The sequence below is a fragment of the Echiichthys vipera genome (genome assembly GCF_963691815.1).
Source record: "Echiichthys vipera genome assembly, chromosome: 14".
In the NCBI taxonomy this organism is placed as follows: Eukaryota; Metazoa; Chordata; class Actinopteri; order Perciformes; family Trachinidae; genus Echiichthys; species Echiichthys vipera.
Window position 1 is genome coordinate 1,284,753 of NC_139839.1, and position 24,316 is coordinate 1,309,068.

Genomic DNA, 24,316 nt, shown 5'->3' on the forward strand with positions numbered 1-24,316 from the left:
TTCACAACAAAAGTGATGGAGACGAGGAAAGCGTCAAGCTTCCATTCAAAATCAATGTAAATGACGCGATGGCACGTGATGACGCTCCCGGTGATGCAATTTGGGCTTTAAGGGAGACACGATAATTGTGTCCATGGTGTCCATCTCGTTGTTCGTCTCATCGCTTGTGTCGCTTGAAGTTGAAAAATTTGAAGCGACATCAGCGTTGAGATTGCAGGAATGGTCATCGAAATTCTCCGTGACCATCCAGGGAAGCGCTGAAACAAGACGGTTCCTATGTATATAATATAATAGATATAACTGTGAACTGTGGATGGCAGCAACGTGTCTTTAGGCATCTAGTCTGCTCGTAAAGAAGAAGAAGAAGAAGAAAGCCGTCACTGCAGAAGGTGTGACAAGTCGCTAAATCTAGCAAGTGACCACCTGGGAGAGCTTCGGTAGGGGAAAAGGCTCACAGCAGCAAGGCTCGTGCATCACCACAAATCACTATTTTGTCTCCAAAACACCACAAAAGTCTCCAATAACACCAGAAACAGTCGCTAGATTTCTCTAAAGAATGGATGAGGATTTGGGAAGTCGCCAGATTTGGCAAGAAACTCGTTGGTGTTCGTTTACGGCGTCTCCCCGTCTCTTCTTCTCCATTGTTGGTGTATTTCTGTGGCAGTTACAGCGCCACATTCAGGCCTGGCATGTGAACTACAGTGTTTTGAGTCGGTTTCGAGGCCGCGTGGACAGAAAACTTTTTAAGAACGACGGAGAAAAAAATAGGCTGTTTTTCGAACGTGCGGACGTACGCTTAGAAGCATTCAGATCCCTGGTTAGCACTAGCATAACTTCCCATTTAGCACAACAGCAGAGTGGGCTGAGCCGGGGGCTAGCTTCAGTTAGTTAGATGCCTGGCTGCTAACTGTGATACTCGCGTTTCAGGAGATTTGAACGCCTCCATAGTTGCAGACAGGTTGCAAGTTGCACGTTTGAAAAAGGCGAGGCGCTAAAGAGCACTGTTCGTTTGAATACCATAAACAAGTTGACCACACGATGGGAAAAAAACCTACACAGTGCTCCTTCAAGTGTTGGGATGGGAAATGATGGGAAACAATTTTCTCTTCCAATTACTGGTCAAGTGTCTTGTCCCATCTAACGTCTTTTTTGCGATTGTCCTCGTGTTCACAGATCTCAGCTTTTGATCAAAACTGATTCAAATGGTTTCCAAAACTTCAAGAATGAAACTCAAGTCGTCTGAAACCAACTCTACTTTAAATATTCTGTTTGCCTTAGCTCCAGATACCGCACTGCCACCGCGTCGCAACAGTTTGAGAAAGACTTTATTGTATCCCGTCTGTTATCGTGCATTCCTGACATTGAAGATTGACTCAAAGATAGTGTATAATAAAGCAGCTCTCTGGAGAAAATCCTTTGTACCAGTGCGATGTTATGATATTGTATTCATACTTTAATCTCCATCCCGCTGCCACAAAATAGATCAATAAAAGCCATTCAGAGCTCAGCTGCTGTGTCTCTATTCCCTGTTGGCTTCCTAATAGTCATGACTAGAATATCAAAAGTGCGTCATAACAAACTCGCCGGTGGAAAGATCCATATTAATGCAATTTTCACATCATCTCCAAATGTCTTCTTCCAGTGGATCTGGTTGCACGGTGTTATGCAACCAGGCTGAAGATAAACGTCGGGTCAAATGCTTTGTAACTGCGTGTGTGTGTGTGTGAGGTAAGCAAAGGATGTGTGTGAAGTTCAAGGCCTTCTTTGTTGTGTATGTGAATGTAACCTCGAGATGACTCTCTGTTCTTTTGAAATGAAATAAAAACTTTTAAGTTGAAGTGAAAACAAAAGTCAGGCCTATTCTTGTTTTCTGAATTACACCACGTCATGAGAAATCGTTCTGCGTATACATGGCGTGACCGGAGGCACAGTGGTTAGAGCAGTCGCCCCATGTGAAGAGGCTGAAGGTCCTCGGGGCAGGGGCAGCGGGTTCGACTCCGACCTGCGGCTCTTTGCTGCATGTCCTCTCCCCTCTCTGTCTGTCTGTCTGTCTGTCTCTCTCTCCCTCTCTCTCTCTCTCCATTTCCTGTCTGTCCTATATAATAAAAGCTTGAAAACTGCCAAAAAATGATCATCATATGATGGAGGAAATGAGCATTTATTCGATACTTCTATGTCTGAGAAGATGTTTATTATATGAATGATAGGGACATGAGATTCCTGGGAGGCAAAGGAAGGAAAAGAGTTGAGGGTGGTGTGCGTGTCGGGTCTTTTTATTACATTTTATCTTTATTTTTCGTTATTGTTGTTTGGTTTTATACTTTTTTATTGCTCAACGCCTTGATTTTATCATATTTTTTGTCTTTTATTTATAAAAAATAATCATATTATTTACATTTTTACATTTGATTCCTTCATCATTTTACATTTCTCATCATATTAGGGTTCAGAGGGTGGGGAAGATTGGGTGGATAGGGAGGGGAAAAGAAAATGTGTGTGTGTGTGTGTGTGTGTGTGTGTGTGTGTGCGGGGGGGGGGGGTACAGGACATCAGAACAAGTGATATCTCACTGTGCCCTCGTTATTTCCATGGCTGCGGTAGTTTTTCTGTTCTTCATTTATTTCTGGATGTAGAGATGCTTCCTCTCCACTTTGTAAAAAATGAATAAATAAATAAAAATTGATTAAAAGAATCTAATATTTGGCATCTCAACATTAGTAAAGTTGTGTAAAGCGGGCAGCTATGGCCCCTGTAGGTTTCCTGTGATGAAGGATATTACACGCCTAAACTTTGCTGTCACTAAGTGAGTTGACACTCTTGCCTTACAGCCTTTTAATTGTGCTAAATCACTGTAACACACTGGCCCTGGTGTTGGCGTATTACTTAATTAAATGATTACTCAGCATGACATACGATGCGGTCCCTCGCTTTTATTTCCACACTCTTTCAGCTCCATTTGTCTCGGAGAGCGGCCGCTTGATTGAACAAGGAGGAGTGGCCCCAGATCAGATGGATACACCCTTATGAGCTGAGTGACACTAACAAGGTTTTGATAGTGGACGAGAGCGAAGTGATGGATAAAGTGGGTGGATATGGAAGATATGGGTGTCAGGCGTCCCGAGGCCTTTCGTCAGAGCGGCAGGCAGACTTCCACAGCAGGAGACGGAAACACAGGTGAACGGGCACCATGAGACTCTCACCCGCCTGGACGGCACTCTTTTTCCTTTTGATTCAAGGAGCATCGAGAGCCTGCACAGGTACAGGACAGCTTATACTCCATTACATGCTTTATGTTTTGACTTTTGATCCACCGCAGCCTGAGATATGACAAAGATCCAGTTAAATTCTCAGTAAAAAAGCTCAAGATGCTTTAAAAAGACACACTATCATAAGGACTGAGTGTTATATTAGACACAAAAGCATATTTTGGCAATGTCTTACAATCAACAGTAGACAAGCAGAATCATTTAGTCAGTTTTGAGAGCCTAGATTTATCATAGATATTAGATATGGCATTATAATAATACAATAATGTGCTGTGAAAGTGACTTATAATTAATGCAAGTGTGTAAAAAGAACGAGAACATTTATAGAAAGGATATTAGCCAGATTTTAAGTGGCTTAAAAAAAGGATCTAATGAGAAACGTCACTGTTGGCAGCAGTAATGATAAGAAATTAGATTAAAAACACAGCACCAAAATAAATATTATTACATATTATTATGTGTTTTTGTCGTTAAAAGTTCTACAAATGCAGTGTTTGGTTTGAGTGGTTACCCAGTCATTAGGAAATGATGTCATTGTTTCACTAAAATAAAGTATATATCTTTAAAATACAGATGTTTCATTCGTTTGTTTGTTTCATTTGTATAAAATAAATGTGGCCGTAACATAAAACTGCATAAAAACTGTGGCACAGCTGCACCAGCCAGGAAAAGCTACTAAATATATTTAATTTAAAGATGAATTATCAAATAATTTTACTATTTATTTTATCTTTTTCAGCTTCCTTTCGGTTCAGTATTAACTTGAATACAACGACGCGTAACATTCAGATATTTCTGGACAAAACCTTTTATTTAAGACTTCTTTAAACACTATTTTTATTAAATAAACTTTATAATTAGCCAGATCCCATTATAACAAAGACGCTTTGTATTCCACAGAAGATTATTTAAGATTTAAGATTCAAGAAGCTTTATTTATCCCGAGGGAAATGATTGTGCAACAGTTTCAATACAAAGGCGGAAAAGGATCAGAGTAACAATAAGCATAAAAACATAAATCAAATAAAATAAAGCTAACGTTAAATGAATCAAACAATAACTCAGTGTGACAGAGTGCAACGGACATTGTGGTTAAGCGTAGGTTTATACAACATACAACAATACGCAGCGTGCAGTTTAGCAGCAGATTGAAATAAAATAAGTACAAACTAAATAAGTGATAACAGTGTTAAACGTGTAGCAGCATTTCCTACAGGACTTAGTTACAGTAAAGCACAGTGAAGTGTAGCAGCCTTTCTTACTGAAGTAAGTTAGTTACAGTAAAGTACAGTGAAGTGCAGCAGCATTTCTTACTGAAGTAAGTTAGTTACAGTAAAGTACAGTAAAGTGTAGCAGCCTTTCTTACTGAAGTAAGTTAGTTACAGTAAAGTACAGTGAAGTGTAGCAGCCTTTCTTACTAAAGTAAGTTAGTTACAGTAAAGTACAGTGAAGTGTAGCAGCCTTTCTTACTAAAGTAAGTTAGTTACAGTAAAGTGCAGTGAAGTGTAGCAGCCTTTCTTACTAAAGTAAGTTAGTTACAGTAAAGTACAGTGAAGTGTAGCAGCATTTCTTACTAAAGTAAGTTAGTTACAGTAAATTAAAGTGAAGTGTAGCAGCCTTTCTTACTGAAGTAAGTTAGTTACAGTAAATTAAAGTGAAGTGTAGCAGCCTTTCTTACTGAAGTAAGTTAGTTACAGTAAAGTGCAGTGAAGTGTAGCAGCCTTTCTTACTGAAGTAAGTTAGTTACAGTAAAGTACAGTGAAGTGTAGCAGCATTTCTTACTAAAGTAAGTTAGTTACAGTAAAGTACAGTGAAGTGTAGCAGCCTTTAAGTTTACAGTACAGTGTATAAAGTGATGCAGTGATGATATAAAGTGACTAAAGTGACATTTTCTCAGGACACAGTGTCTCCACTGTTCCTTACCTGACCGGGGGGAGATGAATTATACAGTTTGATGGCTGCCGGAAGAAAAGACTTCCTCCGGCGTTCAGTGTTACACCGGGGGAGAATGAGTCTATGACTGAATTACACCGGTCTGCTCTATCGCGCTTCACTGTTTAACGTTGTATGTTTGGCTTCTTCGTGTCAGCGTAAATAAAAAGATTAATATTTCATTTTAAACGTTTTCAGTGAAGCGACCGGGCAGTAGCACAGGGAGATTTGCCAACGCCACATTAGTGCGCCTATCGGATTTCCTGAGCGCGGGGTATAAGAAGGGAGTGAGACCGGTGAAGGACTGGAGGACGTCAACCATCGTGGCCATAGACCTCATGGTTTACTCCATCCTCAATGTGGTGAGTTACACACAACCAGAACATCACACACACATGCTTTTTATCTAATCTACTGTGTGTGTGTGTGTGTGTGTGTGTGTGTGTGTGTCATGACTCCTTTAATTACCAATTTATACGCCATATGAAATCTGCATAATTACCTGCATTACACATACATATTTGCAAACGTCATTGAGGCTTTACGGGGTTATATTTGATTTGTAACACTTATATTAATACAGCAGAACGGATGGATGAACCTCCCACGTGCCCGGTTTTGCGCCTCATGCTTGAACACCACCTGACCCCAGATTCGCTGCGTGGTAATTTGATTTAATGCATTTATTTGGAAATACGCATAAACACAAATTTAAGAGACGAGGAGCCTCTTCTAGAGAGGACGTCAAGATTAAGGAACCAAGCAAACAACTAAATCACTTAAAGTCTGGAGTCTAGTTCTGGTTTGACGCTTCGCTCAAATGCTAATCCAGCCTTGATACGTAAACGTTTCATGATTATTAACAAATTAAATGTCTTAATAACAAAGAAATGTTTGTCTTTGCCAGCTCATTTCTCCAAATGACATCATGCGCTAATTTTAAGGAGATGAACAGCTCTGCTTTGGACGCAGCCGCTCATTGTTTTACGTTTGTATCTTTAGACGATGGGCAGGAAAACCCTGTTACTGTCTCAACTTCATGCAGATCTCATCTCATCTCATCTTCAGCCTCTTATCCGGGGTCAGGTCGCGGGGGCAGCAGCTTTAGCAGGGGACCCCAAACTTCCCTTTCCTGGGCCACATTAACCAGCTCTAACTGGGGGATCCTGAGGCGTTCCCAGGCCAGTGTGGAGATCTAATCTCTCCACCTGGTCCTGGGTCTTCCCCGAGGCCTCCTCCCAGCTGGACGTGCCTGGAACACCTCCCTAGGGAGGCGCCCAGGGTTCATCCTTACCAGATGATCCTGAACCACCTCAACTGGCTCCTTTCAACGCAAAGGAGCAGCGGCTCTACTCCGAGTTCCTCACGGATGCTGAACTTCTCCCCCTCTCTCTAAGGGAGACTCCAGCCCCCCTCCTGAGGAAACACATTTCGGCCGCTTGTACCCGCGACCTGGTTCTTTCGGTCATCACGGCATATCAAACAAGCTCTTTGATTAAATGTGCTGGGGGTAGCTCTATATATTATGATTAAGATGTACTGTATTTCGAAATAGTATGTCATTAATACCATTTACATTTAATTGATATATAAAATATAATAAATATACAATTACTTTCTCTCTTCGATTCCAATACAGGATGAGAAGAACCAGGTTTTGACAACATACGTGTGGTACAGACAGGTAAGACGTTTGCAAAAATCCGTACATTTATTATTATTTTTTTTTATTTGTTTATTTGACGGGGACAACACACAGCTGCGTAGCATTACCTGAGTTAGCTATAAGCTAATTTTAATTTTGTAGTCTCTGTGCAGGACACAGGGCTAAAATCTGTCAAAACTACTTTTATTTACAGCATTATTATTCCATTAAATATTGAATCCATTAAAGCAATTTGTGTGGATTATAATAGCAAACTTAATTTGACATTTTGACAGTTTTAACTATGTGGCATCAGTGTGGACATGTTCCTCTTCCTCGTCCTGGGCCTACAGTATGTAGATAAAGTAAAGATAATGTGACAACAATGTGAATTTTCTGTTACTAAGACACTAATGATGTATGCTTTTACACGGTGCAACACAAACAGATCTATTTGTTATATCATCAACTGTGTTCTTTAATATTTTAGTCATGGACGGATGAATTCCTGGTGTGGAACCCCGAAGACTTTGATGAAGTCAAACAAATGTCTATACCCACTGCTAACGTGTGGGTGCCCGACATCCTCATCAATGAGTTGTAAGAACACTTGCTGCCGTTTCTGCTACTTCTATTCTTCCACCGGCTCAGGCTCCGGTCTGTTGTTGACTTTTTTTGTGTGTCTAACCTGCAGCGTGGACGTGGGGAAGTCCCCGGACATCCCTTATGTCTATGTGACACATGATGGATTGGTGCGCAACTACAAGCCCATCCAGGTGGTCACAGCCTGCACTCTCAACATCTACAACTTCCCGTTTGATGTGCAGAAATGCAGCCTCACTTTCCAGAGCTGGCTACATACCAGTAAGATATTCTCCAAGTTTCCACACGCACTGAAAATGTGATTGAGATTTTCCGGGGTTTAAAACATCCATGCTACACTTAATTTAATTTAAAGTTGTACTCCATAAGAATTGAGAGTCATTGTTTCTAGCGGCCTCTGTGGCGGTAAGATGTAACTGCAGCACGCCGGTTCTTTCAGAGCCTCCATCTTGTCACGTTCACAGTCACTATGTGTGTCGACTATTTTTTATTTTTGCTCATTTGTAAACTTTATTGACACACATTCAGCTCTCTACTTCCGGTTCGTCCCCTATATGTTCCCCTCTTAAATACACACACACACACACACACACACACACACACACACACACACACACACACACACACACACACACACACACACACACACACACACACACACACACACACACACACACACACACACACACACACACACACACACACACACACACACACACACACACACACACACACACACACACACACACACACACACACACACACACACGTTCCTATTAGACTTCTGCCCTTTCTACAAGCCTGACTCAGAAGTTGGAAGTTCCAGATTTACGATTACAGGTGAACGCAGCATAAGCGGCAGTGACGAGCTCCACCTGCGGACCAACTGCTGTCAGCAGCATCACTAACACGGCGGAGTGTAAAATTAAATTGTTCTTCAGATGTTAAAATCCTGCAGAAATAAAAAATATCATCTGAATTTAATATCATAAAGATTAAGGTAGTTTTCATTATACGACAAAGCCAAAAGCATGAACTATTTATTAGCTTCATTTTATTAACAGGTAAATGATTCTGAGGTCTCTAACAAGATCAAAATAATCTCAAAGTAGGCACATTCCAGACATTATAACTGCATTACGTAAGGCCTTGTTCGTTCATGCGACGTCCCTAAAAAGACGTACGACGGGGGGCAAGAAACACAACCACACAAGTCGTACACAAACCCCCAGGTTAGCCAACAGTCTACAGACGGACTTCCTGGTTCAGCCAAAGCTCTGCGCTCAGGTTATCATTTCTGATCAAACCAAACAAGGGAGGAAAAAACAACAATAAGAGCCAAGCTGCAGAAAAATAACAACAAATAAAAATACTTTAAAGCAGCCTGCAACAAAAACATCTCTGCCTATTCCAAAATGCATCTGCTATCGTCTACACCAGAGGTCTGCAAAACATATTTGATCTCACAGCTTATAAAGTTGTGTATATAGTTATATGATATATACATTTGTTGCATTTATGAAATTATAGAACAAACATAAAGAAAAGTGTTGACATTTCATTCCTATTACTATTATGATTATTGTTACCTATCATAAAAAAATGGTTGTTCGCTAATTTCTCACCACATATGAAGCATACGCGTAAGCCATCAGTGTTGGCAGTGACAGCAAATTGATCTCTCCACGCAACTCTCTATTCTCCTCCGATACGTTTTTTTTTTTTGGGGGGGGGGGGGGTTATCCACGGTTAGCATACTGACAGCACAGGTCAGAAACTCAAGGTTAGCAGGGAAAGGTGCTGAGCGATAGCCGTAGCATGTGACGCATATTTTAGTTACACATTACACATAATGTTATTTTTTGGCAAAGCTACAGGAGCCACTGAAAAGGGGCTGAAGAGCCGCACGAGGTCCAAGAGCCGCGGGTTCAGACCCCTGTACACCTATCCAACTCCAACAACATCCAATTTCTCAGTGCATTTTCTATTCTAGAGCTCATGACGAAGATGTCATGTATTTACAGGTGCTTCACATTAGCAACATCCCTCTGCAGCCCTCTCACTCACACTTCTGATGTTCACTCACTCATCTTCTGATGTTATTCTGGCAAAATGGTGAAAAATCCTTGGCAACAGCAAACAACACCAAACTCTCTCTCTTCAACCTTTTATCATTAAGGCTTAAGTAGAACAAGCGCTCTGTTCTGCGCATCCGTGAACTCTCCCCCGCTGCGACGTGTGCTTAGAGAGCAGAGTGAAGGGTGAAAAGGGAACTTGTTGACATGGCTGTTTCATGCTGTTCCCCACATTGTGTTCGATCTGCAGTTGATGACATCAACATCACGCTGATGCGAAGCCCCGAGGAGCTCAGGGAGGACAAGAGTGTCTTCATGAACCAAGGAGAGTGGGAGCTGCTGCATATACTGTCCAACTACAAGATCTTCAGCGTGGACAATGATGACTATTACGCGGAGATGAAGTTCCATGTGAGTATTTCAATATAAAGATTTTAAGTGCGGTATGTGTTACGTGTGTTGCATAAATGTGGGGTTGAGTATCAAGGGTTGTGTCTTTCTGTGGCCTGACCCCAAGACCTTCCAGACTGCTGTCATGGTTACCATTATCTTCTACTCTTTTCTTTCTTGACTATGGGCGCACTCCCACTGTGCCTCCGTCCCGTGCCCCGTGCTTTAGGGTCCTTGTCCCCCCCTCCAGGCCCGTTTGTACTCACACTACCTGGGCCTCGGAGAATGCTTCTTGCTGCCTATACGTCATCACGCCGTAACACATCACATGCATTGATGACGTCATCGCAATGCGTCGCTTTGTTTCCAGATATTTCCGTAGACCTCTGAGTTTTTGTGCGTCTTGTCGACTGTTTTTGAATCTTTTCATCGACCAAATCTGCAGTAAACACTCCACCTCCGCATCACACCAACGTGAACCTTTCGCCGCCATTGTTGTTGTTGTTAAATGTCTGCATGGTCCCTCTTTTTTTTTTTACATGTTCGAACAGGCGCACATAAATGACGTCAGAGCTGCCGTAGGCCTCGTGCTCGTACACGTGCGCACGCTCGTGCTCGTACACGTGCAAACACGCTTTACAAAAGCCCACCTCTCTCAAACGGCCGTGGACGGCCAGCTGGCCGCAGTTAGGCGCGGAGCGGTTGCACTCACACTGGTCAAACGAACTAGGCTCTACCCGAAAAACCTGTTTGGGCACGGTACGGAAGAACGGTGTGAGTGCGCCCTAAAAGGGTTTTTTCGGCATGCATTGACCGCAGCCCAGTCAGTGTGAAGGGTTTAAGGAGGGCTGGGCGATAATACGTGGGCGAAGAGTTTTGGAAGAACTGACGAAACAAACAAATAAAACAAATAAGATTAAAATTAAATCTAACTCCTTTAATATAAAAGCATACCTGAATACCTAAATGTAAGTTTACGTCACCAACTAACCAGCAAAGTAAAACACTTACACTGCAACAGGAAGTAAATCAGGACACATTTAAACAGGTTAGCTACTAACTTTATAAAAATAAGTCTTAATGGTAAGTTCCCTAATTTCTCCATAATATTTAGACATTTAACTGAAAAGTTATTGTTGCACCCATAGAAATATAAAGCTACACATAAAGCTAACATAAAGCTACACATAAAGCTAACATAAAGCTACACATAAAGCTAACATAAAGCTACACATAAAGCTAACATAAAGCTAACATAAAGCTACACATAAAGCTACACATAAAGCTAACATAAAGCTACACATAAAGCTACACGTAAAGATACACATAAAGATAACATAAAGCTACACATAAAGCTAACATAAAGCTACACATTAAGCTAACATAAAGCTACACATTAAGCTAACATAAAGCTGACATAAAGCTAACACAAAGCTACACATTAAGCTAACATAAAGCTGACATAAAGCTAACATAAAGCTACATATAAAGCTAACATAAAGCTACACATAAAGCTCAATCTTGCAGGTACTGTATGTATGTTAAACAACAAATAAAGTTCAACTTACCAACAGTTCCTCAGAGAATTCATACACACACCCACACGCACACGCACACGCACGCGCACACACGCACACACACACACACACACACACACACACACACACACACACACACACACACACACACACACACACACACACACACACACACACACACACACACACACACACACACACACACACTAACGTTACTTGAACAAGCAGCTCCTCGTCTTCCTTGGTTTGTTTACGCTGTCTGCTCGGCCCGCCCTCTCTGTGTCACTTCCTCATTCTCTGCCAATCAAAAACAAGCATCCCTGACTGACCGCTGCTGCCGACCAATCAAAACGAAGACCATCCGAACACGTATTCAGGTGTATTTTAATTTATTTTAATTTTCTGATATTATTTCGGACTTCATTATTCACTCTTTGAGCTCCTTAAAAAACTATTTATTTATCACATTATTTAAAACTAAACGATTTTCAATTTTAATGCATTTTTTTTTTAAAGGTTTTTACAAACCTTTATTTGAAACCAAATTATCCTATTTTCATTTTGAACCTTTTTAGAGCAAATGTTTTTCTTTTAATTAATTTAATAATTGCAATTATTTTGACTGATAATACAGTTGTAATATGATTGATGATATTGAAGGGAATTATCATTTTTGCGACATTATTCTCATTTTGTGAGGATCTGTACCAAACAAGGATTAGATTTGGTTACGTCTGTAGATTATGATCTGTATGCAGGAACACCGTTGTTCTCTTTCTTTATTTTCACGGCACACATTTTGACTTGACTAAAAACCTCCATTTCCCAGGTGGTGATCCGGCGGCGGCCCTTGTTCTACACTGTGAACCTGCTGCTGCCCAGTATTTTCTTGATGGTGATGGACATTGTGGGTTTCTATCTGCCACCAGACAGTGGAGAGAGGGTTTCCTTCAAGATCACTCTGCTGCTTGGCTACTCCGTCTTCCTCATCATTGTATCTGACACTCTGCCTGCCACCGCCATAGGAACCCCGCTGATAGGTGACTGGGATCTGTTACTGCTGTATGCGTTCAGTACAGGGTTACTGTGAGGAGTGTCAGTGTGAGATTTCAAAATATTTTTGCTTTATTTTAACTCTAAATTGATGTTTAAATAAAACAAACTGAAATTACGGTCAGGAGAGCACAAAGCAAAATTGAGCAGCAGTTAATCTGCAAGTCAAGCATGCAGGGACAGACAGGTGAGGGCAAAACCAGATCTGAAAGAGCAAGCACTGATTTCAGAATTTGGGAGGGCTGGAGACTTTCCCAGCATGCATTGGGTGGAAGGGAGGGAGACATCCATAACAAGTTAGTGCTACATCACAGGTCTATAAGAGTTTAACACCACTAATAACACCAACTCCAAGATAAAATATCCAAAAAGAGCCTGGACTCAAACCCCCAAACCATGTAATTTTGATGTGAAAAGTATGTTGCAATGGCGGCGAGGTGGGAGGTGGTTAGCACAGTCACATCACAGCAAGAGGGTTCCTGGTTTGAATCTCGGCTGGGGCCCTTCTGTGTGGAGTTTGCATGTTGTCCCCGTGTCTGCGTGGGTTTTCTCCGGGTTCTCCGGTTTCCTCCCACAGTCCAAAGACGTGCAGGTGTTCGGTTCATTGATGACTCTAAATCACCCGTAGGTGTGAATGGTTGTCTGTCTCTGTTCGTCTCTATGTGTCCTGTGATAGACTGGCGTCCTGTCCAGGATGTACCCTGCCTCATACCCAATGTCAGCTTGGATCGGCTCTAGCCCCCCCACGACCCCGATAGGGACAAGCGGTTGAAGATGAATGGATGAAGTATGTTGCAAGAATACCTGTAAGAGGACCATGCAAACACCTTGTGTCATCTTGTTCTGTAGGAGTGTACTTCGTGGTTTGCATGGCCCTCCTGGTGATCAGCCTGACAGAAACCGTGCTCATCGTGCGTCTGGTGCACAAGCAGGACTTGCAGCCGCCCGTGCCCCACTGGCTGAAGTACTTGGTTCTGGAAAGAGCTCCGGTCCTCTTCTGCATCCACAAGAAGCACCGCCTCTGCTCCACACTGTCCTCGCAGGGCGCCGACATGGAGCACTACAAGGACAACAACTATGGGACTGGTAAGGTACAAGTGAACACATGTACAGTAGCTTACAACAGTGCTTTCCAGGTTTAATCAAACAAAACGCAACAGCAGCTAATTTCACTTTGTTTCCTATTAGAAGGAAGCTCATATCCTTTGCTTTAACCTTAAGACTTACTTCAATGAAATACACATTTCCAAGTAAAATGAAGCCTGTCCTTGTCCCATCCTGCAGCCCAGTGCACCCTCCACCACACCTGTGAGATAGGCCGAAGGCTCAGCCCCCACGACAGAGAAAGCGGGCTGCTCGGACTCGGCCTGCCCCCCTCCAGGGACCCCACCCCGCCTGTCATGGACAACATCCTACAGGAAGTGACAGCGATACGCCACTTCCTGGAGAAGAGGGACAGGTGCCGGGAAGTTGCCAAGGAGTGGCTGCAGGTTGGCTACGTGCTGGACGTGCTGCTCTTCAGGGTTTACTTGGTGGCTGTAGTGGCCTACAGCATCACTCTGGGCACGCTGTGGTCGGTGTGGCAGGTCGCCTGAGGCTCACCCTTGTTCCGCTGTGGACACAAGCTCAGTGGGAAGAGCGTTGAATTCAAAAGGCCAGAGTTATCGGCTTTATGGCCTGTGTAGCTCAGTGGACACAGGGTGGCACTCACTAATGGAACAGGGAAAGGCTTCATGTAGTTGGGGCCTACATGTGTTTGCACAGGTTAAGGTAAACAACTGGGTTTGTCACTACATCCCTACAAATATAGTTATCAATATCATCATCACAATTCTAGGCTTGATCAGATTAGATTAGATTAAATTAGATTAGAGCCGTTTTAAAGTTCCATGATAGGAGTCTGTCTTTTTGAGTTGCCTTATCACTTATAAATGCATTTATCATTCATCATTATGAAGGATTATAAAGGATCACACTGGTGGTTATTATATTTTATATAAGTATATTCTGGCTGAGGAGAAGGTTGACTGCACATCTCCAAAACAAACAAACAAACATAGATGAATATACAATATTTAGTATAAAGTATAAAAAAAACATCATCAGAACATACGTGGACCTGCTAAATGTTTTATATTTCATATAAAGTACAAATATACTACATTTATTGACTTATATCATGTGGTACATACGTGTCCGGGCCCTTTTGGTGGCTGAAGAGCCAATTATAGTTGATACGTTTATTTTATGTTGTGATCTGTTGTGTTTGGAAGAATAAAAGTCTAGATGGGGGAAAGGATTTACTGTCAATTTAAAACAAATATTGAACATGGGCACAATATTTAGTGCCTTTAGAGGCCTACATTGGTGAAAACCTGGGAAGAAAAGCAGTGGTAAAGGTCAAACTTGGAGATAAATATACGATATAGTTTAATAAATAAATAAAATGATGGACTTGAGTTGGTGAGCAGCAGGATTTGTACATTTTCAAGTTTCAAGTAAAACAACTAAACACATGTATTCAAAATGTGTATTTACATGCATCAATAAACAAAAATAAATGTATAAGTTCTGCATTAGTGAGGTAATAGATGCATATGACGGCCTGTTTTGCGTCCCATGTATAATCAGAAAAACATTTGACTGCATGTCCCCGTTCCTCCTTTCATATAAACGGATAGATACGAAATCATGTCTGAGAGTAAAGCGGTGGGAACTTGTTGCGCTTCAAATACATCTCAATGTAAATGTTTAACGTGTCATGTAATAAAATCTGTTTAACGACTGTAATTGATTTATTTAAGTACATCTTTGTGTAAAAACAGCAACAAATGTGTGCTGTATTTCATTGAATTGTGCTTCTGTCTGTGTCATCGAGACACGAGATGTAATTATATAAATTATATAAATAATAATCATATACAGATAAAAGTGAAGGAAGTGCATGTTTAACAATATTTCAATACATGTAACGCTTGATCCTTTTATCCTTTTTAAGGTGCACATAAGTGTTGAGCGACTTAAACGCAGCATTTATCTTCTATGAAGGGCTTTTTTAAATAAATAGAAATCACACAGAGTCATAAACTGCAAAATGCAATGAAACATGTTATTAAAAGTCATTAAAGTGTCATTTTTACAGCATTATTGTCACAATGACTAGCAGCTGATGACTTCTGTCGCTACGAAATGGAAACAGACGGGAATTTGAATTCTCAAAGAGGCCTCGAAATAAAAAATAACTCAAATAAAACCACAACTCTATTCAAAATAAACAGGCCCAGCATTCATATAGTAGTATTTGTGCATTTCCAACTGGTTAACCTAAGTTTTCTGTATTCTTCTGACTGTATATTTGATAATTTAATATTTCTGTTGTTGTTTTGTAATTAGTCTTGTCCCACATGGACTAATGTTCAGGTCCATAATGTGTAATATACATAGATATATATACATAAATGATATATATACATAAACTAATCATTTTTTAATGCTTTTGAATGAAAAACATGTTTCTCTCCACTGTGTTTTCTAATTCTCCTAAAGCTTAAACTACAAAAATTAAGACAGAAAAACATTCATCCACTGATTCAATTATGTTAAAAGAGAAGTTAAGAAAAAGTTTACATTTGACAGTTATTATAACTATGATTTACATTTATAATACGAATAAAACAATCATTTCAGAATCTTAATTTAGACGACTGTAAATGATGTCAAAGCTAACTTCATCTCATCTCATCTTCAGCCTCTTATCCGGGGTCGGGTCTCTGGGGCAGCAGCTTTAGCAGGGGACCCCAAACTTCCCTTTCCCGGGCCACATTAACCAGCTCTAACTGGGGGATCCTGAGGCGTTCCCAGGCCAGTGTGGAGATCTAATCTCTCCCCCTGGTCCTGGGTCTTCCCCGAGGCCTCCTCCCAGCTGGACGTGCCTGGAACCCATGTTTATATATTTCATGATGCATGTTTGAAATGATATGTGTCGACACGCTGCGGATACTTAACTGTTTATACTGTGACTTGAGGTCATTCATCTTCATCTTCAACCGCTTATCCCGGGGTCGGGGTCACGGGGGGGCTGGAGCCGATCTCAGCTGACATCGGGCGTGAGGCGGGGTCCACCCTGGACAGGACGCCAGTCTATCACAGGACACATAGAGACGAACAGAGACAGACAACCATTCACACCTACGGGTGATTTAGAGTCATCAATGAGGTGATGAATATAAATATGCACATAGATAATAATATAATAATAATAATAATAATAATAATAATCATAATAATAATGTTCTGCAGCTGTGAAGTACCTCACTGTTCATTCATTGGGACCTAAGTTCTGCAGTTCACCACAGTAGCCAGAGGATGGCACCATGCACAACACCATCGTTTTTCAATGCCAACACTAGTGTCACTGCATATTAACATCGCTTATCAATAAATCAGTTTTTAATAAATGTAATAAGATGAAAACACAATGCAAAAGAGATAAATTACATCATAAAAACATCTATATGAGTGCAGCCTTTTGTTCATATTGTCCATTTACATCTTTCTCAATTAAATTTGGCATCTTTCATGTTTATTTTTTGTTGTTTTAATGTTTTAAATGCTCCCGTCAGGTATCGCACAGGACCTGGGTCCAGCCAAGGAGATCAGAGATGTCTTCAAGCCCAGTGACGCTACAGGGGAACAGGGCATCATTTTTTAAATCATACACGTCACCACCACACTTGAACAGTTCATTACTGACATTCAGACAAATATCTTTTGAGTTGTTTGTGCTTTGTTGTCTCGCAGGTCTCTGCTGATCGTGGTGGTGCCTGCTGCCGTGGTCCTGCATGACGCTTCCTGCTGCTGTTATAATCTATCACCTTAGCTGTGCCTTGAGTCGTCAGAAGTCCATTTACCACAGAAGAAAGTAGCATGAAAACAGAAGAAACCACCAAACACATCCTTCGGTTTCACAACTCTTTAGCGACAACTGAGTGAATTTATGATAGAAACACTTCAGGAAATAGCCTGTTATGTGCAAATGAATGTATATAAATAAAAATGTCTTACGTGCCTTTGATTTAATATCAAACCAAGAATGTCGTTATTTGTCAAGTGTGCTCAGCTTCTGGTCCTCCAGGTGGACCTACTGACAAGTGTGGCAGCTCATTAGACGATCAGTGGACGTGTAGGCCGATATAAGAGGCCTTTTAAGTACAGGGCTAGAAGAACCAGGCTGATACGGACACATCCACTCTGCCCAGCCTGGTCTCACTAAAGAGGTGTGAATGACACGCTATTTCTCTTAAGCCATCTCGCGTATAATTACAACGCATGTCATGTTTTTTGCGTGTCATTTCACGCCATGTAGTCTCAATTGACTTGTATAGTGCAAAGATGGCGTTGTCATTTCACGCACAAATGTCATTGAGGGAAAACCCACGTGTTCGTATTTCTCCGCTACTTTCCGGAGAAATACGAAGTGGTGGAGCTTTCTGTCAGAGGGTTGTTTTTAAATCAATATTTCATGTGAAGGATGGCTGAAATAATGGGTGTGAAATGCCCTAACCCTAACCCCTAACCCCAACACCTAACCCTAACCCTAACCCTAACCCCTAACCCTGACCCTAACCCTAACCCTGGGGAACTACGGGCGTTAAATGACACGCGAAAAGCTTAATATGCGTAGACATGCATGCGAAAAGTTATGCAAGTCATGAAAAGTGGCGTGTTATTTATACGCCCTCCCATGAGACCACGTTGCTCTGCCAAAGCAGAAGAGGAAACCAAACTGGACCAACTTCTATTCCTCACTCAACGTGTGGATGAAATGAAAGATGTTATCGACGTTTTTTATAGATTTAGGAGCTACTTTAGCACTAAAATGCTTCGTGAATTACACTTATCTTAAAAAGTTAGCAGTCCTAGAATAAGCGAGTGAATCGCTCTTATTTTGAAGAGTTACTCCTAAATCAGCAAGTTAGGACCTACTCTTAGCCTTAAGATGTTTTGTGAATACGTCCCCTGATAAGTGGGTCAAAGATCAATGCTGGAGCGTCGCGCTGCAACACAAAGGCCCTTCGCTGTTTACATTACCACCCTGACAAACCATTCAGCGACCGCTGCCCCTTCCTTCCTGACACCCCAAAATAACATCAAAGTCACCCACAAAAGCAACGAGTCCAACAAAACCACTCACTCACCATGAGAGTTCTTTTAAACCTCATTTCCTGTTTTTCTCCACTGCCCGAAAATCAAAAAAAGTAAATAAAATTAAATAACCGCAGAGCTGCCATGTGTTTTGGGGCAAATGCTTGGGAGCGAGTTTATAAGAGGAGAGAGGGAAAGTGGAGAGCTGCCTCGTTAGTTTCCAATCCGCTGGAGTCGAGATCGGATCCTGTGTGCCAGAGGAAATGAGCGAGCGGCATTATTGGGACACTTTTGATGTGACGGTTACTTGTTGGACACGCAGACAGACTTTTCTTGTTATCGGGGATGAAATTAAAGCAACCAGACGACAATGGGAATGTATTCTAAACTTCAACATATTAAAGGAGCATTCTGGTTTTTTTTGCAGGTTTTAGCACTTTTTAGTTACAAATAACGCTTTTACTCTGGGCTTCTCTCCTCTCTGTTTGTATCATTCATGTCTCATCAGTCACTAATTCCACTTCTTCCCCGGAGTTGTTTGTGCTTTGTCCTCCCGCAGGTCTCTGCTGATCGTGGTGGTGCCTGCTTCTGTGGTCCTGCATGACGCTTCCTGCTGCTATTATAACAATTCCTCATATACACTATCACTAGTCTTATAAACCATCAATACAAATAACGTTTTTACCCTGGGCTTCTCTCTTTCTCCGTCTCTTTCTCCTCTCTCTGTCTCCCACTTGACTCCAATTGATCTTCTGATTGGCTGTTGAAACAGGTGACGTGTGTTACGTTCTGAAAACCAGCTGCAGGCGATTTGAAGCCGAATCGCTGGAGACGACATCAGCCGGCTAGATTTGCAACGAGTTAGTTCACATCGCCGCAACTTTCACTTTGCGTTGTGAATCTTTGGTCTGAACTGGGCTTAAGATTTCTCACTGATGTGCAAACGAGAGATTGGCTGTAGCAGGAAGTGCTATCGTGGTCTTAATTTGTAAAATGCTCTTTGCTTAGCCCATGTGAGCTTTACTTCCTCTTCTGCATGTACTTTATTGCAAGAAGGCGTGGGTACGCTGCTGCTGAGGCAACGTCTTAATTAACACAACACAGAGAGGGATCAACTACATTAGTAGTAGCTCCTCTCCTGTGGAACCGACTCCCAAGTGTTATTCGGAAGACAGACACCGTCCCCATATTTAAGAGTAAACTTAAAACTTTCCTTTTTGATAAAGCTTAAAGCTAGGGCTTATGAGCCTGTAGCAATGTTGCTATTTAAAGTCCTGTGTTTTAGGACCCATCCACCACCCCACGCTCTTATACCAAGTCAGCTGATTTCCTTATTTGCACCGGATGAGATTTCTACAGTAATAAATACACGGATTACGCACAAATTACAGGGCATAACCTTTTGTAGTCATATGTATGAAAACTGGATGAGGACGGGTTGGGACTGACCACCAAATCCCTACACTTATATATATATATATATATATATATTCAATTATGCCTTTGTGTCTCAAAAAGGTTTATGCTCTGGGAACCATCACTATTCATACACGGCATCTCCACTCCCTTAGTTCCTACACATTTTCATTCCCACACATTTAAACTGCATTCTCAACGATGCGTTGAAGGAAACTCGTTATCCTCATGCATTATGGCAGCAGTTTGTGAAAAGCTACAAAACTAGATTTAGGTTTGGGCTGAAATAACACCCCCCGGAACAAGACAGGACATCATTCACGGACAGGACATCACCGTAAATGCCGCAATGTTTGCTGTTTACATGTGAGATTGAGCAAAGATACAAAATGACATGTTTGATCAACTGAAGCCGTGAAAAAACAACAACAGAGGTGAACATGAGCGACAACCTGCCACAAAAAACACTCATCTGAACCTCGTCGGGGTCGATCTATCACCGGGCGAAAGCTGAACGTTTTGTGTCTCGACTCGCTTCCCCTGTAATGGCAACAGAGGCGCGCACGTATGCACGCACGCCCTCCATATCTAATGATGGCGTTTGTGACCTCTGTGGCACGGGAGGAAGAACAGACAAAAGGCAGTGAGGCTTGAAGGGCTGCAGGAGGTACACATTAGCACATCACAGCCAGGTGGTGAGAAGCCAGACAGCTGAACGCTCTTTGACTGTGAACATTTGTGGAAACATTCGGTCGAGGTCGAGCGGCGGCTTTGAAATGGTTACGTAAAGATGTACGCTCCCACTGACCGTCTTTTAGAGAGACTTCACACAAGTGGTGCAAAATGCTTCTACCATGCTTTTGACCAAGTCCTCCATGAGGTCGCAGGTCACTCGCCATCTTGATTTCCTCACATTAAATGCAGAATCCACTTCAAAACTCCTGTGATCGCTCTCAGAGCCCTTGCGTGGTCAGACACCTGCCTTCATTGAAGAGCTGCTGCAGCCTCACAACAGCAGCAGGTCTCTGAGGTGCTCCGACCGGCGTTTGTTGGTCGTTCCTCGCTCCAGGCTCAAAACAAAAGGAGACTGAGCTTTTTGAGGGTTGTCGCTCCTAAACTTTGAACTCTCTCCCATTGAACTTAAGATTCATGGACACTGCAGGCACTTTTAAACAGCAGCTGACATTTGTATAATCTTTCTTTTCTTTAGTTTTTCGCGCGTCTTTTGTGTTTTAAGCTTGATGTCTGCATTTCATATCTGCTGTCTCTTCTTATTCTGCCTTGTGTTGTGAAGCACTTTGTAACCTGCGCTCTTGAAAGGTGCTACATACACATAAAGTTATTATTTCCCCAGCTACAGTCTTCTTAATCTCAGTGAATTTAATATGGATTAATTTTTGTTTCTATTGTGTCATGTATAAATGAAACACCCAGTCCGAACAGGCCGCCTGTATTACTCGTATAACGCCTCAGGATCCCCCAGTTAGAGCTGGTTAATGTGGCCCGGGAAAGGGAAGTTTGGGGTCCCCTGCTAAAGCTGCTGCCCCTGCGACACGACCCCGGATAAGAGGCTGAAGATGAGATGAAACTATTGTTTTACTTTCACTAGACTGAAATACTTGACTGTAATTCACACACAGTGAAGTCATTGTAATTGAAGTAGTGCTGTAAAATATTAAATAGCAGAGTGAAGATTCAGTGTTCGATCCTACGTCACCTCCTGTTCTCTAAAGGAAACACACGGCGAGCGAGAAAGAGGGCTAAGACAGACAACATCAAGTCCATTTTTTTTATTTTTTTTCTAACCGCAGATTGAAAGTATACAACCGGACATCATGATTGGATTTTTATTATGAGACTCATAAATAAAAATACAAAAAAATTCCACTACAAAAAAACAAAACAATCTACTAGTTAGTAGGGTGTAAAAAAAAAAAAAGAAGAAGAAAAAGAAAGTATTCTTTATATTTTCACCATCAAAGGCACAACATTGACTTCAGTGACAACATGGAGAAGAGAACCTGCAGCATTAAATCTTTTATTTGTCCTTTTTATTTTTTTTTCACACTCCATCAGAGAACACTGAAATGTTACAGAGAGAGGCGTCCGATTCTACATGGAAAGAAACGAAAGAGAACGACCTCTATATCAACAGACGGTGGCTATAGGTTGGTGGCACAGCTCAACAGGAAACGTACTGCCACGGGGGGGAAAAAAATATAGCACGTTGTCGCTGGGAAAGACAAAGGACCTTTGCAAAAGCTCTAATGCAAATTTCAAAAAACAAAAATCATACGACCGAACCGACAACAATGAGAGAACAACGTAAAGAAAAATAAAAAATAATAATTGGGCACCTTCTAAGATTAGGCTAAGATTAGGTGCTGAGGTAGACAAAAACTATAACAATTCAAATCATAATAAAAATACTATTTTCTTAATACAGAGCAACTCGACTGGCACTTGTGCTGTCACGACAATGGAGGAGAGAAGTAGCACAGACAAGCCAGGGAAAGACAGAGAGAGAGAAAAGCTTTGTTACATAAAAAGCTTTGTTACGCTTGGTCCGACAGGGCAATTGGTCCTCAGTGCTAATATAAAAAAATACAATGTCTTGGTGCTTTTTATTACTCAAAACAGTTTTTAAGTCTAGACCTCGATGGCACATGCATTGCAACACTGCATGAAATGGCTACTTTTGTTCTAGAAACACCACACCGAAATACACAGAGTGCCAGCTCCAGGGATGCCATGATTCCTCTCTGACGAATTTTAAACATCCCCCTCCTAAATGCGTTTTGTAGAAAAGAGAGAACCAAAGGAAAGTACTTTAAAAAGCTGAAGTGATAACAGGAGGGGGGGGGGACCCTTGTGCCAACCTACCCAAATGGAGGTTTTCTTTCTTTTCTCTTGTCGTTTTTTTTCAAGAGCGATATAAAGTTCTCGTCAGCAAACCCGTTGCTGACAAAAAAAAAGGAGAGGAAGAAGAGAACGGACGATCCGAGCGGAGGAGCGGACTCATGTGCTTGCGGAAAAACAATTTCACGGAGCATTTTTTTTTTTTTTGTCGCCGACAGTCTTTGCAAGCGTGGCAGCCCGTCCGGATTCCAGTAAATGTTCCCTATGCTTCGCTTTGTGTCGCTAAATAAATGCTTTTTTTGGGCGCCAATCACGGCGTAAGGCCTAAGAAAAGAAGTGAACGCACAATCCCAGTTGCTGTTTCAATAGCATGAAGGGTTTATTGCAGACGCCCTGCTCTATTCAGGATTTAAACAAAAAAAATCAGGTCATTTTCGAGCGTCATGACATCCCTAGGGTACTGGAGACACCATTTTTTTTATTTTCTTCTGAAAATACGGAAACTAAGCAGATATAGATGGACATTTTTGTCGAACAAACTCCATTTTTAGGCACAAAGATAGTACAGAAACATCGGAGGAACACTGAGGGAAGAACTATATCGATGCCAACGTATATATATATTTTTTCCAACATAGAGAAAAAAAAGTGGCATAGAGTATCATTTTTATTTTGTATCTGATCTGATTAGTGCATTTTTCCACTAATACACACACACACGCGCACGCACGCACGCACACACACACACAGTTACACTCTTACGCGCTCGTTCACCCGCACGAAAAAAGTAGAAAACATTCAGAGGACGATGATAGGAATAATGTGACTGATGGGGTCTTGCATTGTGGTGGTTCAGACCGAGCCGTGACTGGGTATAGTATAGTGGGTGGGTATTACACGAGGGTGGAAAAGACCCTCAGCTCACAGTGTTTGAGAATAAAATGGCGCGACACCGCTGTGACGTGCCATCCCTTCTTCTTTTCTTTTTTTTCAAATACAAAAACAAAAAACAAAGAGACGTGTCCACAGTCAAGTTTGATTGAAAAATCGTGAATGACGAGTACTAGTCGGCCGGTGTGGCGGCGCCGCCCCCGCCGTCCCGTGTTTTATCTTCTTTTTTTTTTTGACTTTTTCCTTTTTTTTGTTTTTTACTCCGTCACGTACGTACGTACACACTCGTAAAATGCGCGGCGGGTAGATTCAGTCCTTCACCTACAATGCAATTGACATCCAGAAAAGCGACACTTATTATTACAATATGTTCACACACGTTTTTTTTGTCCAACGATATCAAAGAGGAGCAAGGCAAAAATGATTCACACCCAGAGAGAGAGAGAGAGAGAGAGAGAGAGAGAGAGAGAATAAAACAGGTAAAAAAAAGAAAAAGAAAACAAC

The 24,316-nt window shown here is 41.6% G+C and overlaps 1 protein-coding gene across 1 annotated transcript; it reads left to right on the plus strand.

Annotated features, from left to right (window-relative positions):
• Positions 1 to 3,187: 3,187 nt before the first annotated feature.
• On the plus strand, positions 3,188 to 14,097 carry htr3a (5-hydroxytryptamine (serotonin) receptor 3A; the record flags this gene model as incomplete). Its single annotated transcript, XM_083927391.1, has 9 exons — positions 3,188 to 3,257; positions 5,397 to 5,560; positions 6,838 to 6,882; positions 7,334 to 7,443; positions 7,538 to 7,707; positions 9,772 to 9,932; positions 12,279 to 12,489; positions 13,352 to 13,588; positions 13,787 to 14,097. 9 exons carry the CDS (start codon positions 3,188 to 3,190, stop codon positions 14,095 to 14,097), a joined length of 1,479 nt encoding a protein of 492 aa, XP_083783517.1.
• Between the last annotated feature and the right edge of the window lie 10,219 nt (positions 14,098 to 24,316).